Consider the following 20,818-nt stretch of genomic DNA (forward strand, 5'->3'; position numbering starts at 1 on the left):
TTCGTTCATCAATAGAATACTACAATATCAGTGAGCAACATATATTTTATAACCCGTTATTCCCACGGGAACTACGCGAGTGAAATCGCGAGGTTCTGCTAGTTATTAATATAGTGGACTCGCGGATTTGACTGATATTTTAATCAAATTTTTATCAAAATGATATCAATTTTAATCAATGTTGGAATTATAATCTAATGTAAAAGTAATAAAAAATTACAACCGAACATCACTTTTATGTTAATAAATTATCATATTCTAAAAATATCTACTAATGTTTTTAAGGAATATCGTGATTTTGAATTAATATTTTATTGAAATCAGGGAGATTCACCGTATTCAAGTAATATTTCACTTTGAGTATGTATGTGGTACAGGCCACATGGAAAACTCAATTTTAAATTCTTTTACCAATAAAAAGCCATGTTATATTTTGCGAGTGTCATAGGCTATATTTTATTTCTGTATTCCCACGGTTATATGTGAATATTAAATAAAATGAACATTATATCGTACAAAAACCTTTTATTAAAAACATTATTGCTTGTTAAACAGACGTTAGTATCTAAGATAACCTTCTAACAAATATAATTACAACTATAAAGTATAAAAAAAAATCTTTAAAAACATTTTAGGTATGCTGTTACAAAATATGAGATTTCTTTATGAAGAAAGAAAAAAGACAGATTTTCACTAAGTATATTATTTATCTATGATATTTCTGTATATTGCACGAATTTATATCTTTTTATAAAATAAAATAAAATCCATATTAAAAACATTTTATAGAAAAAAATAGAAAAAGAAAACGAGATCGTTTTAATACCTTTTTTTTTTTAATTTTTAAATAATTTTGATGTAAATTTTCGTGTAGGTACCAAAATACAAAACAAAAAAAAAGTTAAAAATACTTAAAATATTTTAAAGATCTCGAGATATTTTGTCAAATACTAAAAAATCTTTACCATAAACACCTACCTACGTATAAAAGGAATGTTCTCGGAATGGTAACCACGTAAAAATATAAAACAATACAACCTTCTAAACATCTGAACAATTTCAAAATATACAATAAAATAATAACAATTTGTAAATATATACTTATAAAGTACGATTGTCTTTTTTAGTAAATTGAAATGATTGTCTTTTTTAATAAAATTAATGAGTACGTAATTTAAATAAAATATTAAAACTATACCACAACCTTATAAATTGGGATTAGGTATTTCTTGTGGTCCACTCTTTTTGATGACTTTTAACTTTTCTTTTGTGGGTTTTGCAGTGTCTGAGGGGATATGTTCTACAATCGGAATTGTTTTAGATTCTGCCTTCGGCTTTTTGGTTTCTTCAGCCTTATTTTTTGGTTTCTTGGGGTCAGTAGCTGGTTTTGTGTTTACATTTTGTGCTTGAGATTTTGCTTCTGGTGCTTTAGTTGCTTTAGCGCCAGCCTGGTCTGTGACTTTTGATTGCACAGATTCCTTTTTACTTGCTTCTGGTTTTACGTCATTGGTTTTCGGTATTTTGTTTTCCGTTACCTTAGCTGGTTTTCCTTGCGATTCTTGATTTTTATCTGCAGGTTTTGTTTGTGGCGTAGCTTTTGCTTGTAAATTATCTTCCTTTTGTGCGGTTTTGGGCTTGGCTTCAGCTTGTGGTGCAACTTTTGGTTTTGTGTTAGTATCTTTTGCCACTACTTTAGGCTCTGGTTTAGCCTCTTTTGGTATTACTTTAGGTTTTTCTTCTTGTTTTGGTATTGCTTTAGCCTCTTTCCTAACTTCAGCTTGAGCTTTGGGTTTGGGTTCTTCTTTCTGTTTAGGAACACTCTTGGGATCAACTTTTTTGTCAACAGTATTTTGTTTCACCTCTTCTTTAGGGACTTTTGTTGTTGGTTTTTGTGTTGTAGTCGGAGGAGTGGTTTGCTTTACAGGTTTATCATTCTTGGGTATAGCCTTTTGTTCAACTTTAGGTTTATTTGGCTCCTGTGGTTTAGATTCTACTTTTGGCTGATCCCGAACAGGTGCTTTTTTAGTGAATGCTTTTATCAACTGAGGCGGGGCTGGTACTACACCGATGTAGTTTTGTAAATGCGGACAACCAGTATATAGCTTGTCTTTAACAACTATCGCATCACTAATGTGAAGCAGACTTCCGTCAGTATTATAGTATGATGCTACGATGTTGCCATTCCAGTCCATTTGAACCAATCCTGTTTTCCCAATTGTTATCATGCCTGTACTTCCGAAATTGCCAATCTAAAATAAATATTTTAAATGTTACAGCATGTCTCTTGATAAATTCAAGGTTTGCGTTAAGCGCATTATTATAATGTACATGATTATTAATGATGAAAAAGCTTAGGAATTAGTCGAACATATGGCAGAGTACTTAGTAAGTATTAGTTATAAACAATATTTTGAAATAGTAAGAAAAAATTGCTAAGTTTGCTGTGGACTTTTACAGCTTTAATTTTCAGTTTTCGGCTTTACTTCCCAAAATATTTTTTTCTCGTGTGATAAAGCTATGTCAAATTGCATCGATAAATTCCAAAATGAACATCAGATTAATGAATACACGAATTTTAACTTTAAATGATTATTTTTAACTATAGATTAGGTATAGGTCGCGGCCAATAAGTTGAACTAAGTATGCACAGTAAATAATTTTCGAGTGTTTGTGACGTATGGACGATTAACCATAGCACCACGTTGGCGACATTACAATCGCGTACGCAACTTTTAATTGTCTGACACCTTTAATGTAACGGGCAACCACGGACCACGGGTCTAAAACTTTTGTTTTTAAAAATCTGCAAAGACAGCTGTCATTTAGATTCAACTTAGTTGCCGTGGTCTACACCTAATATGTATTCATACACGCTATAAACATAAACGAGAGACGTGATAGCCCAGTGGATATGACCTCTGCCTCCGATTCCGGAGGGTGTGGGTTCGAATCCGGTCTATATTATATATGGAATATTAAGAAATTAAATATCACGTGTCTCAAACGGTGAAGGAAAACATCTTGAGGAAACCTGCATACCAGAGAATTTTCTCAATTCTCTCTGTCTGGCAATCCACATTTGGCCAGCGTGGTGGACTATTGGCCTAACCCCTCTCATTCTGAGAGGAGACTCGAGCTATGCAGTGAGCCGAATATGGGTTGATACTGATGATGAATGATGATAAACATAAACAAGTAGTATGGGTACATAATTACCTGGTATACGATGTTTTCGAATATATAATTCGGGAATTGACTCTGAAGGAATTCGAATGGTATTTCAATAAGCCGCGCGAGTCGTGCCACGAACTTTCTAGCGAGCGGCGCGGCGGCCATAGTCTTGGTGATCAGGGGACGTTCGTGGTCGAAGGCGACGTACAGCGAGACTAGCACGCCCGAGCCGTCGGGGAGAGCACGCAGAACGTCTGGAGTCCCTGCAACAATAAAAAAAATAAGTTGACGGCCTCCGTGGCGCAGTGGTATGCGCGGTGGATTTACAAGACGGAGGTAATGGGTTCGATCCCCGGCTGGGCAGATTGAGATTTTCTTAATTTGTCCACGTCTGGCTGGTGGGAGGCTTCGGCCGTGGCTAGTTACCACCCTACCGGCAAAGACGTACCACCAAGCGATTCAGATTCACGATAAAATAATAAAACATGTTAATTTATACATTTATTAATTGAATTTAAATTTAAACTACACAAAAAATCAAAGTTTTGTATCTGTTATGTAAAATATACGTAACATTAAAAAAACTATAAATAAAATAACATAAGCAATAAGTCAATATTTTTAAGTGAGAAGGATGAACCTGATGCTTTAATAAAAAAAAGAATTAGCAAAATCCATCTATAAACGACGAAGTTATGCGCGAACACACATAAAAAAAATTTATATACGGTCGAATTGAGAAACCTCCTCCTTTTTTTGAAGTCGGTTAATAAAGATATAAGATAATATGATGTAAGTAAATAGGTACTACCAGTGTATGTGTTAAGATCCATTACCGTGGACCCCCATTTTCATTTCATGGACCGTCAAATTATGTTTCGCTGACGTAGACCCCTTGCAGGTTGTCATAGACCCCTAGGTGTCGACATAGACCACTTTGGGAATCACTGCTTTAAATAATAGAAGTCTTATAATGGACATAGGAATCTTGTAAGGTTCAACAAACAACACGGTCTTCAGCCGCTTGCATCTAACGGGTCCCTACAATTCGAAACATCATCAATCCATCTAGTAAGCGGCGACCAAAACTGCACTTTCGGTGCGATGTCGCCATTCCAGCACCTTTGAACCCAACATCCAAGGCTCTGCGAATGATGTGCCCTGTCCATTGCTTCAGTTTCGCTACTCGTTGATCCATGACGATGGTTTTGGTACTGTTCGGATCTCTTCATTTCCGATTTTGATCACGAAAGTTAGTATAAATTATGAATTTAAATTATAATTAGGTTAGATTTTCTTTTTTTTTTATTATTAATATTACTTAGTCAAGATATATCCGAATTACATATTACGTTCAAAATATTATTTCTGGGTTAATTTTCGCCCTTGTAACTCGGCACTATTACCTGCATGTATCGTCAAACACTTGTGTAAACACTGTACGATCCATACAATTCAGTTTTAATAAAATCAGTAGTCTTTAAACACTTGTACGTATATATATCTGTTAGAATTATAAAATGTATCCTTTAATTGCATTAATCGCGATAGCTGCAAGCGTTAGCAAAATACACGCAGAGTTGGAATTTTACGAACAAGATCTAAACTTCAGAGTGGACGCCGGTACCAGGACGTGTTTCTTCGAGAAAGGCGCAGTTGGCCAAACCATGGAGCTGTACTACCAAGTGCTGGACGGCCAACACGGAGACTTGGACATAACATTCGAGGTGACAGACCCCGAAGGCGCCAAACTGGTGTCCGATTACAAACAATCACAAAACTCGATCATAATGGAATTACAACACGACGGTGACTACGTATTCTGCTTGGACAACACTTACAGCATAATGAATTCGAAACTAGTGTTCGTATACGTAGTTATTGAACACAAGGTGACCGACCAGGGAGACGGGGTAGTGTCATCAGTGGACGCTGATGGCAAAGAACACGGGGAAGAGGAAATACTCGAATGGATAGGAGTGGATGAAGGGGGGAAGAACTATACTATGACAGTCACGAAGATAATAGACCACTTGAAGAGGATGCTGAACCACGTGGTGCATGCCCGCCATATGCTAGACATGTATGGAGCGAGTAAATCTCGCGACAGTTACTTGGCGCTGGAAGACACTTTCATAGTCGACGTGTGGTCCAGCTTCCAGATCTTGTTCATGATTTGCGTGGGAACTACACAGGTGTATATGATAAAGAGGTTGTTCGCCTCGCCTGTTGTAAAGTGTTGAATGTCCTTGCGTAAGGTTAATTATAAAAAGATATATGATTGTATGTAACATCTATAATAAATAAAAATCAATTATGTACGATCAAAGTTTGGACCGATATTGATGAATATTTTTGCGTGTTTAAATGGATATTTAATGATGTAGCTAATTTACTCGATATTAAATTAATTTTTAATATATTTATTTATTTTAATAGCGGACGCCCGCGACTTCATACGCCCTTAGACCTCCTTGATCCGGCCCTGTCGCAAAATCCTAAACTACCTCGCTGCCAAATTTTATCGTTATACGTTTTAAGCGGTAATTTCTTAAGTGACCTTTCGCATATTATAATAATATCCCGTAAAATTTAATACATGTTTAAAAATAAATGTGTTCATGAATAATTGCAAGTACAAACTTGACACTGTCAGTTAGGTCAGGTAGATATCATATATAAGTAAATATTTATTAAATACAGAAAACATATACAGGTTGCTTATTGTGTAAATTATTCAGTTATATAATAGATAGATGAATCTTGTTGTTTTTATGCAGTAAAACAGCATAAGAATTTTGAAAAAAATTTCATGGTGGAAATCAAGGTTCAAACTTAAACATTCAAACCATATTTCACCACTTTAGGGGTTGAATAAAAAAAATCTTGAATCACATTATATTTCGTATTTTTTTCATGTACCTATATGAACATATTTTTAAAACTGTAACTCTAAAAATTAAGGACTTTTCATACAAACTTTCAACACCTATTTCCCCCCTTCTATTTTTATTTTAGGATCAAAAAGTACCCTATGTTTTGCGCCAAGGTCCCAATTACCATTATATCAAAATTCATCTTGATCGGTTCAGCCGTTTAGCCATGGTAAGGCAACAGAAAGACTTACTTTCGCATTTATAATATTAGTAATCACTCAGGAGCACAGTATTACCGTTGCAAGTACAATGTTAATACTGTGCTACTGAGTCTGGAAGCTGATATTATTTATTTATTTGTGTTTGATCTTGTTTTACGAATACACCTTTCTTGTTTACACTAATGGGAATCCACTGGCTCCCAAGATACAGTTACAGCTAGTTTGGGAGCCAGGGATCTACTCTATTTTTGTATTAAAAATAGATAATATAATATAAAAATAGATAATATAATAGAAAATATCGTCATTGAACTACACATACGTGTAGTTCAATGACGATATTTTATTCGATTCGATACTGGCTTTTCGGTATCGTGCGCGTCGCTAGTTGTCCGATATATGCAATATTCGTATAAATAGTATGGTTGCCATACTCAATTATTTAAATGTAATTGATGTGAATATATTTTAGTTTTTGGGCTTAATTAGACCTTTTACTCTGTTTCATAAAATTAAATAAATTATTTTCTACAAACTGTAATAGTTTACATTAGTAGACGCTTATGAATTCTATCAACAAACACCAGACCATTGTCCTTTGTTACTGTGTGATTAATAAATTTTTTTTTTTTAAATCAATAGTACAAAAATTCCAATAAAATCATATATAAAAATTATATATAATATACCTAAATATTGTTTAACATAATGTGGTAAATAACTATTAGAAATAATAGTAGGATCTATACTAATATTATAAAGCTACTTCAATAATTAAGTTTGTTTGTTTGATTGAACTACTGGTCCGATTTGAAAAATGTTTTCAGTGTTAAATATAAATAGCCCATTTATCGTTGAAGGCTTTAGGCTATATATTATCCCCGTATGCCTACGGGAACTGGAACCACGCGGGAGACACCGCGTGGCGTCAGCTAGTTAGTAATAAAATTCGTCCTCATACGAACGGCATGGATACGGCACACCGACAAGTAATTACATTGTTGGTCTAACTAGCGATTAGGTATCTCTTATTTGGTGAGTGCCTGGCCCTACAATGATGCATTAAATTAAACAAAGACAGATAACGATAATTAAATAAACATAGGTATCAAGCTCAGAATACAGAATGTATCCAGTGGCGTGCATAAGGTTTTTAAGTGGGATATGTACTTTAAAAATTGGGTAATGAAAAAAAATTAAATAAAAAAACGTGAATATGCAAGGGCCCTGGACTAGGTGGAAACCTGTATTACTGGAGCCCTGCTCATTCGCCAAGACACAATTATTAGTTAAAAAATAACATAATTACTTACAATAATGTGTGCGTGAGTGTGTAATTCCTTGTCAAATTATGTACCTATTAAATAGTCCAACATAGGTTTGTACTGAGTCCTTAGGGTATGCAGTGCAATTTAGCACCTATGAAGTGCACGAAATTTGTGTCAAACGGTGAAAACATCGCAAGAAAGCCTGCATACCTGAGAATTTATTAATTCTCTATGTGTGTGAAGTCTGCCAATCCGCATTTAGCCAGCATGGACAAATAGCCTAACCTCTCTCATTCTGAGAGGAGACTCGTGTTCAACAGCGAGCGGAATATGGGTTGTTAATGATGATGATGATGATGAATATTTGTATAGATATGCAGAAACCTTTGACCTAATGCACCTTATGTTTTGAGTTATATACAAACAATACAAAATCAACATATTTACGTAAACATGATAACCAAGTCAATTAATTTAGTCAAAACTACCACAGAACATTCTACCACAATTGTTTAATTTTATACATGTTCCAAAAAAATATTAAGACCAATTAACCAGGCAATTAATTTTTAATACTAACATAAAATAATACTAAATTGTTGACATTGTCAGCTAACAACTTTGTATGTTAACTATTCATGGGAACATTGTATCAAGTGGAAACAATACAAAGTATACTAATATTGTAAAGAGTTAAGTTTATTATATTATAAGCTAAAGTTTGTGAGGTGGGTCTCTAGATCTACTGATCCGATTTTGAAAATTCTTTTACCAATAGAAAGTTATGTTAATATACAGGGTGCTCGGGAGTATTCCATAACTTCAAGGTGTTGACGAGTTTACTTATAGGAGCCGAACTGCATAATATTTTTTGAACTAAAGAATAAAACCTTTTATGTTTTTTTTTATTCTTTACAAGTTGGCACTTGATTACAATCTCACCGGGTGGTAAGTGATGATACAGTCTAAGATAGAAGCGGGCTAACTTGTTAGGAGGAGGATAAAAATCCACATCTTTCGGTTTCTACACGGCATCGTACCGGAACGCTAAATCGCTTGGTGGTACGTCTTTGCCGGTAGGGTGGTAACTAGGTACCGAAGCCTCCCACCACCCAGACCTGGACAAATTAAGAAAATCTCAACCTGCCCAGCCGGGGATCGAACCCAGGACCTCTGTTTTGTAAATCCACCGCGATGTGGCGCAGTGGTAATTAAAATTCAAATCCGATCCGGGGCATACACCTCTAACTTTTAAATATCATGTGTCTCAACCGCTGAAAGAAAAACATCGCGAGGAAACCTCGCCTGAGAATTTTCTCAACTCTCTACGTGTGTGAATTCTGCCGATCCGCATTAGGCCAGCGTGATGGACTATTAGCCTAACCCCTCTCATTCTAAGAGGAGACTCGTGTTAGTTAGCCGAATATGGGTTGTTAATGTTGATTTAATTTAGAGGACGGTATTTATAGTACCTTTGTTTTTTTTTAATCTATAAATTTTCAGGGACTTTTACTATAAATAACATGTCAGCCCCATCATACCTTAATTAACAATGACAATGATAACAACATAGTACCTTGAAGATTGTTACGAGTTACGACAATCTTCAATCCAAGGTTTCCACACGGACGAAGTCGGTGAAATTCGCTAGTAATTCATAATTTATGTATAAAATACGAATTCTCATATACTCGTATCTACCGCGTCCTTGAACTTGAACTCCTAGAACTGTACGTGCGTGGAAACTTTTAATTATGTTAATTTGACTTTGTTTTGTAAGATTTTTAAGATTAATTTAGTTTTTAGGGTTTCGCACGAGAGTTTTTTAACGGACGTTAAAAAATCGTTCCAAATATATATGTTCACACTACAGCGTTTTTAAACCACGACGCATTTTTTCGAGCAATGTTTCATTTTATATTTTGGGCGTTGGAAATAGACCATGAATTCAATGAAGAACATTGGGTTTTAACGTATTGTTTTTTAACTCACGTGCGAATGAGGCCTATGAGGCCACTTTGTTGTCCATCTGTCTGTTTGTATGTCAAGATCCATTGGGAATGCGTGGAGGTATCAAGTTAATAGTTCAAACCGTATAAAGTCCACGAACCCGAAGTAGTAAACTATTCATTTATAATTAAATCTTTAAAATATATACGGTCGAATTGAGAAACCTCCTCCTTTTTTTTGAAGTCGGTTAGAAAAGGGTAAGTGTTTGAAGCTGAATTTCGAGAAAAGCTTGTTAAAAACTCCGCAATTCGATTCCTGCAGGCTAATTCACTAACTCTGACGTATGTTAGTTGACTTATACGAAATTGAGATTCTATGTAACAAATGTCATCCGGTGACAACCAATCGTGGATATATAGATGTTTATTTCAATTAGGTTAGGTTGTTAATAAAGAGCATATTAGTGAACTCTTTATAATGAACGTACGGAACACTCGGTGAGCGAGTCCGACTCGCACTATTCCGGTTATTTTTATATATTCTTTGTATTTGTTGATAATCTTAATATATAAATGCGAAAGGTCGTTCATCACGAAATTTTGAAAACCACTTGATAAACAAAGATGAAATTTGTCAGGGAGGTAATTTAGTTAATAGACGTCCGCTAAGAACGGATTTTGGCAAGAAGGCCGGACTAAGGAGGTCTAATGGCGGACGAAATCGCAGGCGTCCGCTAGTTAAAATATATATATATATATATATATATATACAGTCGGCTAAAATAAATTTATGAGGCACTTGTTGATTTTTTGTGTTTCAACAATAACACTAAATTTAGACTTAATACCAAGTAATATGTATTTTAAAACTGAATTATTTGATGTTTGAACAGTATCTTATATCTTGATGTTATCATCCGTACAGTGTATAATTATTCAAGATACACTTAATGAGATAAATGGTTCTTAATTAATTAACTCATTGTTTATAATTTTTATTATGTTATCAAAGTCTTCAAGCAAAAACTTTTTCATGTAATGTTAAGATAAAACATTACTTGACATATTGCTTGCACTGTAAACCAGCCAAGTGAAAGTGAGAGTCGGATTCACATACCATTGTTTAAAAATTATGTTTCTTATATGGGAATAATTAAATATTTATTATATTGTTTCTTTTTATTGGTTGTTTTAGCAGCAACATAATAATCATCATCTGGCAGTTGTAACAAAAAATCTTTTAAAGATTTTAGCGCAATTGCCGTTTCAGCCTATATTTGTATGAAAAATGTATATTATTTATTTGTCTATGAAACTTGTCTAAATACTACAGTTTTTGAGATACCGTCTGGTGACAGACGGACAGACAGTGCAGTCTTTATAGGGTTTACTCTTTGGGTGCAGAGCCTTAAAAAGTGATCTGGTAACTTCTAACTTCTTAATGCTCGAATATGTTTAGGTTTATGACATATTTCTACTATTGTTCATAATCATACATCTAGTTATGTGTTAATATGTATAATAAGTTATATGTTTATTTAATGATGATACAAACAAAATAAATCATAATATAATCTTTATATATAAATTCTTGGTCTTGAAATGTTCGTGGCGGTATAGGGAAGGTTTAAAAGGTGAGAAAAATTAGAATAATTGCCGGGAAAACCATAAATTTGCTATAATAAATAAGAGTCAATTATAGATGTTAAGGGTAAGGGTAGGAGTAGGGCAGGATTGGGATAGGGAAAAATTGCATATAAGTCAAAGCGAAGCTTGACCGAGTCCGCTAGTCATTAATAAAAACCACATACCTGGTAATCCAGCAACAAAAACTTCTGAGGTGCCTTTTTTTGGTCCATCTATATAATACTTGATAATTCTAAATCTGGATGATTCTGCAACTAGTACATAATCGTTGTCAGGTGATAATAACACCCCATTGGCAAACCATATGTCATCAAGCAAGACTTTGCTAACATTCTTGGCGGCATCATAGTGGAATAGTCTGTGAAAAACAACCCACATTACAATAATACTTAAGCATGTAGAAAGTAGTGGTGTGCACGAGGTTTTTAAGTAGGGTGAGCACTGTATACTCTCTCTCTCCAGTCAGTCCCTTGTGACTGAGGATTGTGACAACCTTGGAGAGTTATCTTTCAATAAACAATGCTCCTCCATTGAGTATTCTTTGAGTAGCTCCGACCACCAAGTTGGAGATCCATACCTTTCAATAATCTAAATCTACCTTAAAATAGTTCCCGCGGGATTTGTGAAAAATTTAATTCCACGCGAACGAAGTCGCGGGCGTCTGCTAGTGTATACATACGGTGAAGGAAAACATCGTGAGGAAACCTGCATACCTGAGAATTTTCTCAATTCTCTACTTGTGTAAAGTCAGCCAATCTGCATTGGGCCAGCGTGATGGACTAAGGCCTGAACTTTTCTCATTTTAAGAGGAGACTCGTGCTCAACAGTGAGCCGAATATGGCTCGTTAACAATAATGATTGATGATATCTTGTACGAAATGGAATACTTCTCGAATACAAGTTCATAATAAATCCTCAGGATATCTTATGAATAAAGCATAATATGACTCAAGTATTTACAATGGCCTGGACATTGGAGCCAGAACAATGAATATGATGTATTTTAATTAATTTATTTACTCATTCTAGGGCTGTATCCTACTAATATTATAAACGCGAAAGTTTGTATGTTTGTTAGTTACTCTTTAACGCCGCTATTACTGAAGCGATTTGGCTGAAATTTGGAATGGAAATAGATTTTACTCTGAATTAACACATAGGCTACTCTTTATCCGGAAAAAATGCATGGTTTCCCGAGATGAAGCGCACTCTTTTGCGCCTCAACTACTGAACCGAATTAGCTGAAATTTGGTATTGAGATATAATATAGCCTAGATACACATAGACACATAGGCTACTTTTTAACCTGGAAAAATCCATGGTTCCCGAGGTATTTGTGAAATCTAAATACCACGCGGGCAGAGTCGCGGCCGTCCGCTAGTCTTGAAATAAATTAAAATCTTAATGTTTTTTAGACAGCAACATTGTGATTACATATCTGATTGTCAATCTACAAATAATAATTACAAATAGCCATATTTTATTCAGTGAAGGAGTATCAATACTACAATTTTATAGACTAAAAAATATATATCCTATTGAAATTCAAAACTAAAACATTATCGGCTGCTGCTAGGATGCTAGCAATTCTTAGATGCAGAAATACATTGCTTACCCTGTAGATGAAAAACCTGCATTGAAGGAGGAAGTTGCAGTTTTGTACAATTTGTATTCATAGTGCATTTCCTAGTTAAAAATCTAGTGTTAACCATGACATTATTTTTCCCCAGATTATTAGATTTATGGTAGTTACCTTCCAGTTGGATCCACAAGAGCGGCGAAAGCTCCATCTTTTAATTGGAAGTCAGTGCTGGAATCTGTCCAATAAAGGTTTCCGTTCTTATCTAAAGCAACCGAGTTGAACAGCTTTGGGATTCTTCCATCAATAGGCACACGCGGAGACACCAGCAGTTGCTTCTTGTCTGTTACTAAGTTAACCTTCCAAATCCCGTAATATGCATCGGCGACATATAAGAGTTTGTTTTTTTCATCTATTACAAAACCAAGGGGGCGTCCACATATGTGCTCTTGGAGTGTACTGGCTGAAAATGAAAATGGATTTTACTACTTCATTTTAATACTAGCAGACACTTGCGACTTTATCCGCCCTTGGACCTCTTTAATCTAGCCCTTACAGTAGTATCACTGTAAATATGGTTAGTTAAAACCTGTTGAGTAGTTTTTGTTTCTATAACAAACATACAGACAAAAAAATTTTACTAATTGCATTATTGGCATCAGTATCAATCACTAAACACTCCCTGATACTTATTTTGAAAATATTTCATGTCTCTCTACAGATTTATTAAGTCATCTAAGTATAGATAGATAGATGTTCCATATATTTTTGGTCCAGTGGTTAGTCTATGTAGATTCAAATCACAAGGTCCAGGTTTCAGGCCTGTGTTAGGCTGTGAAACAGAGTTTTCTTTCTTCTAATGAATTTTCAAAAAAGTGGTAATATTCTTAGCTCAGTGGGGAAGATGTACATCTTTGCCATCTGTGCCTCGGAGAGCATAACATAGTGGTCTCAGACAATTTAATTCACTGCTGAAACCATGATTATAATGAAATCATCTGTGCCTCGGAGAGCATAACATAGTGGTCTCAGACAATTTAATTCACTGCTGAAACCATGATTATAATGAAACCATAACAGACTAAACCCAGGAACCTGCATTAAAGCAGTCTGGTGGGTCTAAGTCACTACATAACACTACTAATATATTTTAAATATATTTTATTTTGTGCCAGCGTTTCGATTATTTATTTAACACATTCTGCGGCACTGATTATTCTTTACTTTCCCCTGGCGCGTTACGAGGTTTTTTGACCTCGTACTAAAACATTCTGTGGTGCGGAATGAGGTTTATCAAGCTTTTAACTCTTAAAGACGTTAAAATCCTTTTTTGCTGGTACTAGGTCAATTGACCTCGTGCCGCAGCGAACGTGTTAATATAAGCAAACTAGCCGGTAGTTATTACTTGAAAAATTATAACAAGAAATATATTTCAATACTTACTACACGGTTGTCCAATTTTAGTAACGAAAGTAACGTGACCGCCCGGTGACACCTTTACAATTTCACCGGTAGCGAGCCCCGTGTATATCTCTCCGTTCCATATTTGAAATACTTCGGGCCCCAACAACTTATCTTTGAATAAAGCTTCTGCATTATTTAAAACATCGTTAGGGGCTAAAGGACCCACCAGGGCTTGGGTCGGTTCGAGCCTGTAAGAAATTATCAGGTAATAATGAACACGTTACATGACTTTCACATAACGGTATAATTATCATTGATATGAATAGGTTAATTCAAGTTCAAAACTTACTCGATACGGGTAAACTTTGTGTAAGGCGGCAGATTAGGTATCAAAACAATAAAGGCCGCAAAAAGTGCGCCATACAATACTAATTTCAAAATTCTTTTAATAATTCCTACAATAATTCCCATTGCAAGATAATTCGAAAGTAAGTAACTTGAAAACTTGATTGATGATGATGAACCCACAAAAAAAAATCAAAGCAAAGACATCGACCGATTCTTAAATCTTTTTGACTTTTTCTTCATTCACTCACACTCACAGCTGCTCACAGCACTTCACAACACACCACAAGATACCGTCACAGACAGAATACTAGAGTAAAATAAAAGGAAAAGCGGCTATAGACAAATTATAGATGCAATCAGTGATATCGAACGTCATGAAACACTTAGACCATTCAAAAGAAAGGACCTGCCTCGTAAATCGTTACCCCTCTGTCAAAGATCAAGAATCAATGATCTAAAGCGTTTATAAAAACTGTTGCTATAGAATCGATTTTTCATTATTGTAATCGTTTTCGTCGTGTAAAGAGCTCCCTCAAAATGCCGGTTTGTATAGTTGAATGGCATAAAAAACGGCCAAAAACTTGTAGTTCAGTAAAAGATGGAGGAACGTTTCAATTGTAAGTATTTCTACCATAATATTATCAAATTTATAATAAAGCGATTTCTACAAAGATTCGATTCTTTTGACGGAACAGCAAAAAATCGATCAAGTAATCGAACATTCTATATATATATATATTCTGTGGATAGTCTAAGCGACGTGTTGGTTAGACTGTGTAAAAATTACGCGTGTGTGTGTATTGCGAGTTAATTATATAGTTGTGTGTAGTGTATGGACACAGAATATACGTAATGGAGTTAAATGTTTTCGATGTGTGAGTTTACCTCGTCCCCTTCAAAAAACGACAGACTTTTTGTTGGTGAATTTGGGTGTGAAACAGGTCCATTCTTTTTAATGGTCTAAAATATGTAATTAGTCTGAGTACAAAGACCATAGACCTATATTATAAAATATAAATCAGAATCTGTGGTCAAATTCTTTTGTGGGACATACTGTGTCTGTGGTAAATAAAATTCTTTTCGATTTGTCAGCGCCATTTTGTACATATTTCTGTACAATTTTTTGGTAAAAACCAAGAATATACCATGGGTCACGCAAATATTTGGTACTCACACCCCCGTAGATACGGCCAAGGATCACGTTCATGGTATGTAATTAACTACAATATATTTTACCTACAGTCTTGCATTGGTTAGAACACGTGTTTTTATTAAGTATCCTATTTTTCCTTTCAGCCGAGCCTGCTCCAACCGTCACGGTCTTATTCGCAAATATGGTTTAAACATCTGCAGACAATGCTTCAGAGAGTATGCTCATGACATTGGATTCAAAAAGGTAAACAAGAATCTATTCCAAATCTGAGCTAATAGGTTTGTCTACCTACATGTCCAAATGTTATTACTAAGCGATGGTGAAAATTGTAGCCTTAGCTTAAAAACGCCAATATAATATTATCAAATATTCCAGTGATTCAGTGTTTTGGGTAATAGCCTCACAAAACTATGTGTTAGTGATAATTGAAGAGAAAATCAATTTAAATTGGAGGTTTTAGGTTAGGTTAGGCAAGTTCATAAACAACATATTTATTTTATTAAATGTTTTGTTTAATATAAAGATTATCTAAAATAATCAAGCTGGCCACATGTTCTATAATTGTCGAATCATATCTCTAAAACTAAAAGTAATGATAACCCTATATAATATCAAATAGTTTTCATCAATTAAGTTTCTTGTGGATTCGGAAATACTACTGCTTTATAACTAAATTCATTGAATATAGACAAATTAAAAATAAAATTTACTACACTAAAAGCTGTTATCCAGACCTCATACAAGATTGTCAACTGAGAACATTATTTATAAACTTTAGACAAACATATGTCAATTAACATACTAACACCTTTCTTCCGAAGTCCAAATGCAGTCTGCCCCATAAGTTTTTGTTACTTACCTACCCTGACTGCTGACACTGGACCCATTAAGTACCTAGCTCCTGGAAAATCTCAGGGCAACAGTCAGTTTTAATGGAGTCGCTATTCTGTATTTAAATACAGTTTTCTTTTTTGTTTGAGATACATAAATCACAAAATACCTTTTAGGGAATTTGAACTACAAGTTATAGATATTTTGAATTAAATATTTTGTCAGCCAGAGGAGACATTACCCTGTTCAATGCTTGCAAGTAATTATTGAAAAAGTGGGTGGCCAATTTCCTATCTGGGTAATGAGAATCCATTCTATGCTACTGTGTGTATTTTACTACTTACACTCTGTCTATAATATAAAAATGAATCACTGAATGTGTTAAACCCAAATCTTTTTTTGGAATACTCCATAAAGTTGTTTTTTTAGGGTAGGAGGGTAGGGTTTTAGGGTAGGGATAGGGAAAGAGTGCACATAAGTTTTGATGAATAAGCATTATGACTGACTCACTGAAATGTTAGGACCAACTATAAATATTAAAATGAAGCTAGCTGAAATATAAACTGTACACTTGTTGAGAAATTTTTATAACTTAAAATTTTTTTAACAATGTTACAAATACAAAATATCATACAAAACACTATTAAAAATTTATAGGTATAAAAATAATATTATGTGTACACCTTTTTATATTTAGAGTAAAAAACTACTTTTTTGCTAAAGTTTTAAAACATCTGGCAAATCTAAGAATGGACTAAATATTTTGCCTCATTTAGTATTACTATCATATTCCATTTAAAGTTACCTAAGCAAATAAAATTCAAGCCTGACAGATATTCACTGGAGATATAGGGGTTGATTTAGCCCCAGTACTCCCCAGTCAGCTCTTTAGTACTGTTAGGGTAGTATATCAGAAGTATAGGACAAGTTTTTATTTTGCCTTAAATATCTACCCAAAGATGTCCACTAGCTCTTAACCTTAAATCCATTCGGCCAATAATGTCATTATAATATTTTTTAAAATTGCGTAATTAGTGTTTCATGTTAATAGAGTAGATAAATAGTAATTTTAGGCATTTTAATTAATAATACATTTTCTTTTTGTTTCAGCTGGACTAATGTTGGAGTGTATTAGGTTAATAAAAATTTAAAACCATAATTTGTTTCTTTTTTATTATTAATATACATAGTGGGGATAGTTGATTTATTTTACTTTTAACCATAAATAAAACCAAGCTAAGCAGCACAGCAACCTAGAGCTGACATTTTTTTGTCTCGTATGTATGTTTCACTCTGAAACTGGATATCCAAGAAAACTGCAATCAAATATTTTAGAGAAAAGCAAAATAAATCAATTATTCCTTTCTCATAATGAACTTTTGCAAAGTAACATCTGCCTCTATTAAATTGTTATTCATTATCAACCCATATTCGGCTCGCAACTGAGCTCGAGTCTCCTTTCACATTGAAAGAGGTTAGGCCAATAGTCCACCACACTGGCCCAATTGATTTATTGATTTTTGAGAGGATTGGCAGACTTCATACACGCCATCCATCATCATAATCCATGTATGCATATATGTGATATACGTAAAAGTCTTAAGCCGCAATGTCTGTTTGCTCACGATAAACTAAAGACTACTGAACTGAATGTTCATGCAGTTTTTAGTAATAGATTTTAGAGTGATTTATTAGGAAAGTTTCAGTTAGTATTGAGTTCATTAAAAGTCAAGCCTTTATCGCATCTGGTTGTCTGTCTCTTCACGATTACTCACAGAACGGATGTTCTTGCAGTTTTCACCAAGATATGATATACTTGCTAAGATTTTGTATTTTTATTGAAATATGAAAGATTTTGTATTTTTATTGAAATATGAAAATAATTGCATATTGCAGGAAATATTTGAGCCGCCTGGCTCAATCGAAAACGCTGCCTAAATATGGCCTAATCTCTGTGGTAAAACAAAACCTTACTTTAGACATGAAAAACTCCGCGATGGCAATACATATTTCCAAAATAGCCATTATATTTTCAAAAAAATTGTCACTTGATTTTCTCGTGGACGAAGTCGCGGTCATTCGTTAGTTATACCTAATGGGCATATGAAATAAAGTAAAAATTTAATATAAATAGATCCATTTAATATAAAATTTTAAAAAGTACAAAAATACTGCTATGTTTATACAATTTTTTTACCTAATTATTTACATTATACTTATAAAACTATTTTCTTCTTCAACTTGGTGATCAACCCAATCTCTGGAAAAAATAAAGTTTAGTTAGAGATAAACAGGCAAGTTTTAATATTAAAGCCAGACCAAAATATAAAACATATCCCGCCACTGTTCGCTAGCATTTTATTATTAGTAAATTAAAGAAGTTAATTATAATAATTATTAGATGTGAAATGACTAGTGATTTATACCTTCATTTTTAATTTGTTTGTTGGTAAACAGTATTCTTCAAGAAGGGCTGTAGTACAGTTGAATACATTAGTACCATGTTTTTTTTTAATTATTATCTTGCCTGGCTATGCGAAAGTAAATGTTTGTTGGTTAAGTTTTTACCCAACTGCGTCAGAAGGAGGGTAATGTTAAATACAGAAAGTACAAACTAGATGGCGCTGCACAATTTTACCACGCGCTTGCATTTGTCGTTTCACAAAATATAAGGTAAAAATAATAATCTTAGGTACTTGACAGACACAAAGTGAAAGTCTAAGAATCCGTTTAGTAGTTTTAGAAATTTTTTAAACCTATTTCAGCGAAATATCGCTAGAAATAGCAAGATGTCATATTATTCATCATAATCAATAAACATATTATAAAACTTTTTGTTTTAAAATTAATATGTTATTGTTAATGTTAATTGTTAAATGTTAATATAATAATACTTTTTATTAAATATGAAATAATAAAATAAATATTATTATGTGTTTTCTAAAACACACAGCGTTGAGTGAAGAAAGCTGTCCTAATTCTACCTTAATTCATGTTGTCTATGGTTAAAAACTTACCGAATTCGCTGCTTTTTAATACCTGTCTCTTTCTTTCACCAGCAGGCACTCTAACACACTAGGATGCCCAACACCGCTTGTTGTCAAAGTCATAGCGTTTGTAAAAATTTTGCCGAAAAGTGTTGTCGCAAAAATTTTTCTTATTTCTTAGCAGTTTTTTGTGATTTCTCTTTATAAATGGAAACGGACGAGGAGGTGCGCTCGCGTGAGGGTGTTGGGTCGAATGTAGACGCTTCGGACGAGGGTCGACATTCGGGCCGAAAGAGGGGTGCACAATCTTCATCTTCAAGTTCGTCCTCGGAGGACGAGCGGGAAGTATCGTCACTTCCACCTAATAAGAGACGTAAGTACAATTATTCACATCAATCGTACTCAGATCCACGAGTGGATACATTAGTGCAGCAAGTGGGATTTATCTCTTCTTATCTCACTAACTTACCACTACTGCCAAATACAAATACAACACCAATCCCTAATGGGAATATACCGTGTCCAACCGAGTTTTTAAAGAACCCGGCTTCAGATTTAAAAATATCATTAGGCATGCTCGGGACAGAAGTTGATACAAAGACATTAATACCACCAGCAGATGGGGAACGCCTAGTAGAAATATCCAAACTACAACAGTTTGACACCCAAGCGTGGCGGGGTATTAGATATAAAAGAGCCTTGCAATCCTGCATGGCGAGTCCGGGTTTTATAGGTCTCAAAGTTAATGAGGAGTTGTGCCACTATAATAAGACTAAAGACTATTTAGCTTCCACGGAAAATCTTTTAGCGGGTTTATCAAATAATATATTGGAACAACGACAGCTACTGAAGTCAGGCTTACAAAATTTGCTAGACTGGACATCAAGTAATTCAAATAGCATAACAACAAATTCATTGTTTGAAAAGATTAGTAATATTTTTGGTCCAGGGTCCCCGTCCTATAGGAATTCTGAAACTGCAATGCAGATTGTATGTGGTAAACGGGCAGAATGCATAGAAGTGAGACGAGATCGCATTTTGAAAGAAATTGGAAACCCAAATTTAAGGGCCACTCTACAAACAGTTCCACCTAGTCAGGAATACCTCTTTAGCAGGGAGGCTTTGCAGCCCATTATATCTTCTTTAGGTGGATCTCAGGTGTGGCTTAGTACTCCTTCTTATATCAAGGAGAAAAAAGTTTTTAATACACAGTACAGTCAAAACAAGAAACATCATGGTGCTCAAAGAACACAGAGAGAGGATAGACCTGAGAAGAAGCAAAATCCAAAGAGTAAGAATCTGCCCTTTCGTAAGAATAATTACAGAAAGAATGCACCACCCAGTACCACTAGTAAGCAATGACAACCAATTCAAATCTTTCAAA

At 34.4% G+C, this 20,818-nt stretch overlaps 4 protein-coding genes across 4 annotated transcripts in view; 2 read left to right on the plus strand and 2 right to left on the minus strand.

Moving 5' to 3' along the window:
- Nucleotides 1–508: 508 nt before the first annotated feature.
- Nucleotides 509–14,767, minus strand: LOC112046412 (adipocyte plasma membrane-associated protein Hemomucin). Its single transcript, XM_024083018.1, has 6 exons — nucleotides 14,465–14,767; nucleotides 14,155–14,363; nucleotides 12,886–13,174; nucleotides 11,297–11,490; nucleotides 3,217–3,434; nucleotides 509–2,249 (listed from the first exon to the last, which is right to left on the minus strand). Exons 1-6 carry the CDS (start codon nucleotides 14,584–14,586, stop codon nucleotides 1,206–1,208), a joined length of 2,076 nt encoding a protein of 691 aa, XP_023938786.1. The 5' UTR covers nucleotides 14,587–14,767; the 3' UTR covers nucleotides 509–1,205.
- LOC112046413 (transmembrane emp24 domain-containing protein 5-like) lies at nucleotides 3,460–5,593 on the plus strand. Its single transcript, XM_024083019.2, has one exon. It carries the CDS (start codon nucleotides 4,692–4,694, stop codon nucleotides 5,412–5,414), a length of 723 nt encoding a protein of 240 aa, XP_023938787.1. The 5' UTR covers nucleotides 3,460–4,691; the 3' UTR covers nucleotides 5,415–5,593.
- Nucleotides 14,768–15,375: 608 nt separating the features above from the next.
- Nucleotides 15,376–17,606, plus strand: LOC112046448 (40S ribosomal protein S29). Its single transcript, XM_024083069.2, has 3 exons — nucleotides 15,376–15,671; nucleotides 15,760–15,859; nucleotides 17,558–17,606. Exons 1-3 carry the CDS (start codon nucleotides 15,610–15,612, stop codon nucleotides 17,564–17,566), a joined length of 171 nt encoding a protein of 56 aa, XP_023938837.1. The 5' UTR covers nucleotides 15,376–15,609; the 3' UTR covers nucleotides 17,567–17,606.
- Nucleotides 17,607–18,567: 961 nt separating this feature from the next.
- The window catches only part of LOC112046440 (mucin-5AC), a 34,313-nt gene continuing 32,062 nt past the window's right edge, over nucleotides 18,568–20,818 (minus strand). Inside the window, exon 7 of the mRNA XM_024083057.2 lies at nucleotides 18,568–18,707. Coding sequence (XP_023938825.1) covers nucleotides 18,696–18,707 — 12 coding nt within the window. The 3' untranslated portion in view covers nucleotides 18,568–18,695. The remainder of the gene's footprint in view (nucleotides 18,708–20,818) is intronic.

This window comes from Bicyclus anynana, chromosome 21 (assembly GCF_947172395.1).
Source record: "Bicyclus anynana chromosome 21, ilBicAnyn1.1, whole genome shotgun sequence".
NCBI lineage: Eukaryota > Metazoa > Arthropoda > Insecta > Lepidoptera > Nymphalidae > Bicyclus > Bicyclus anynana.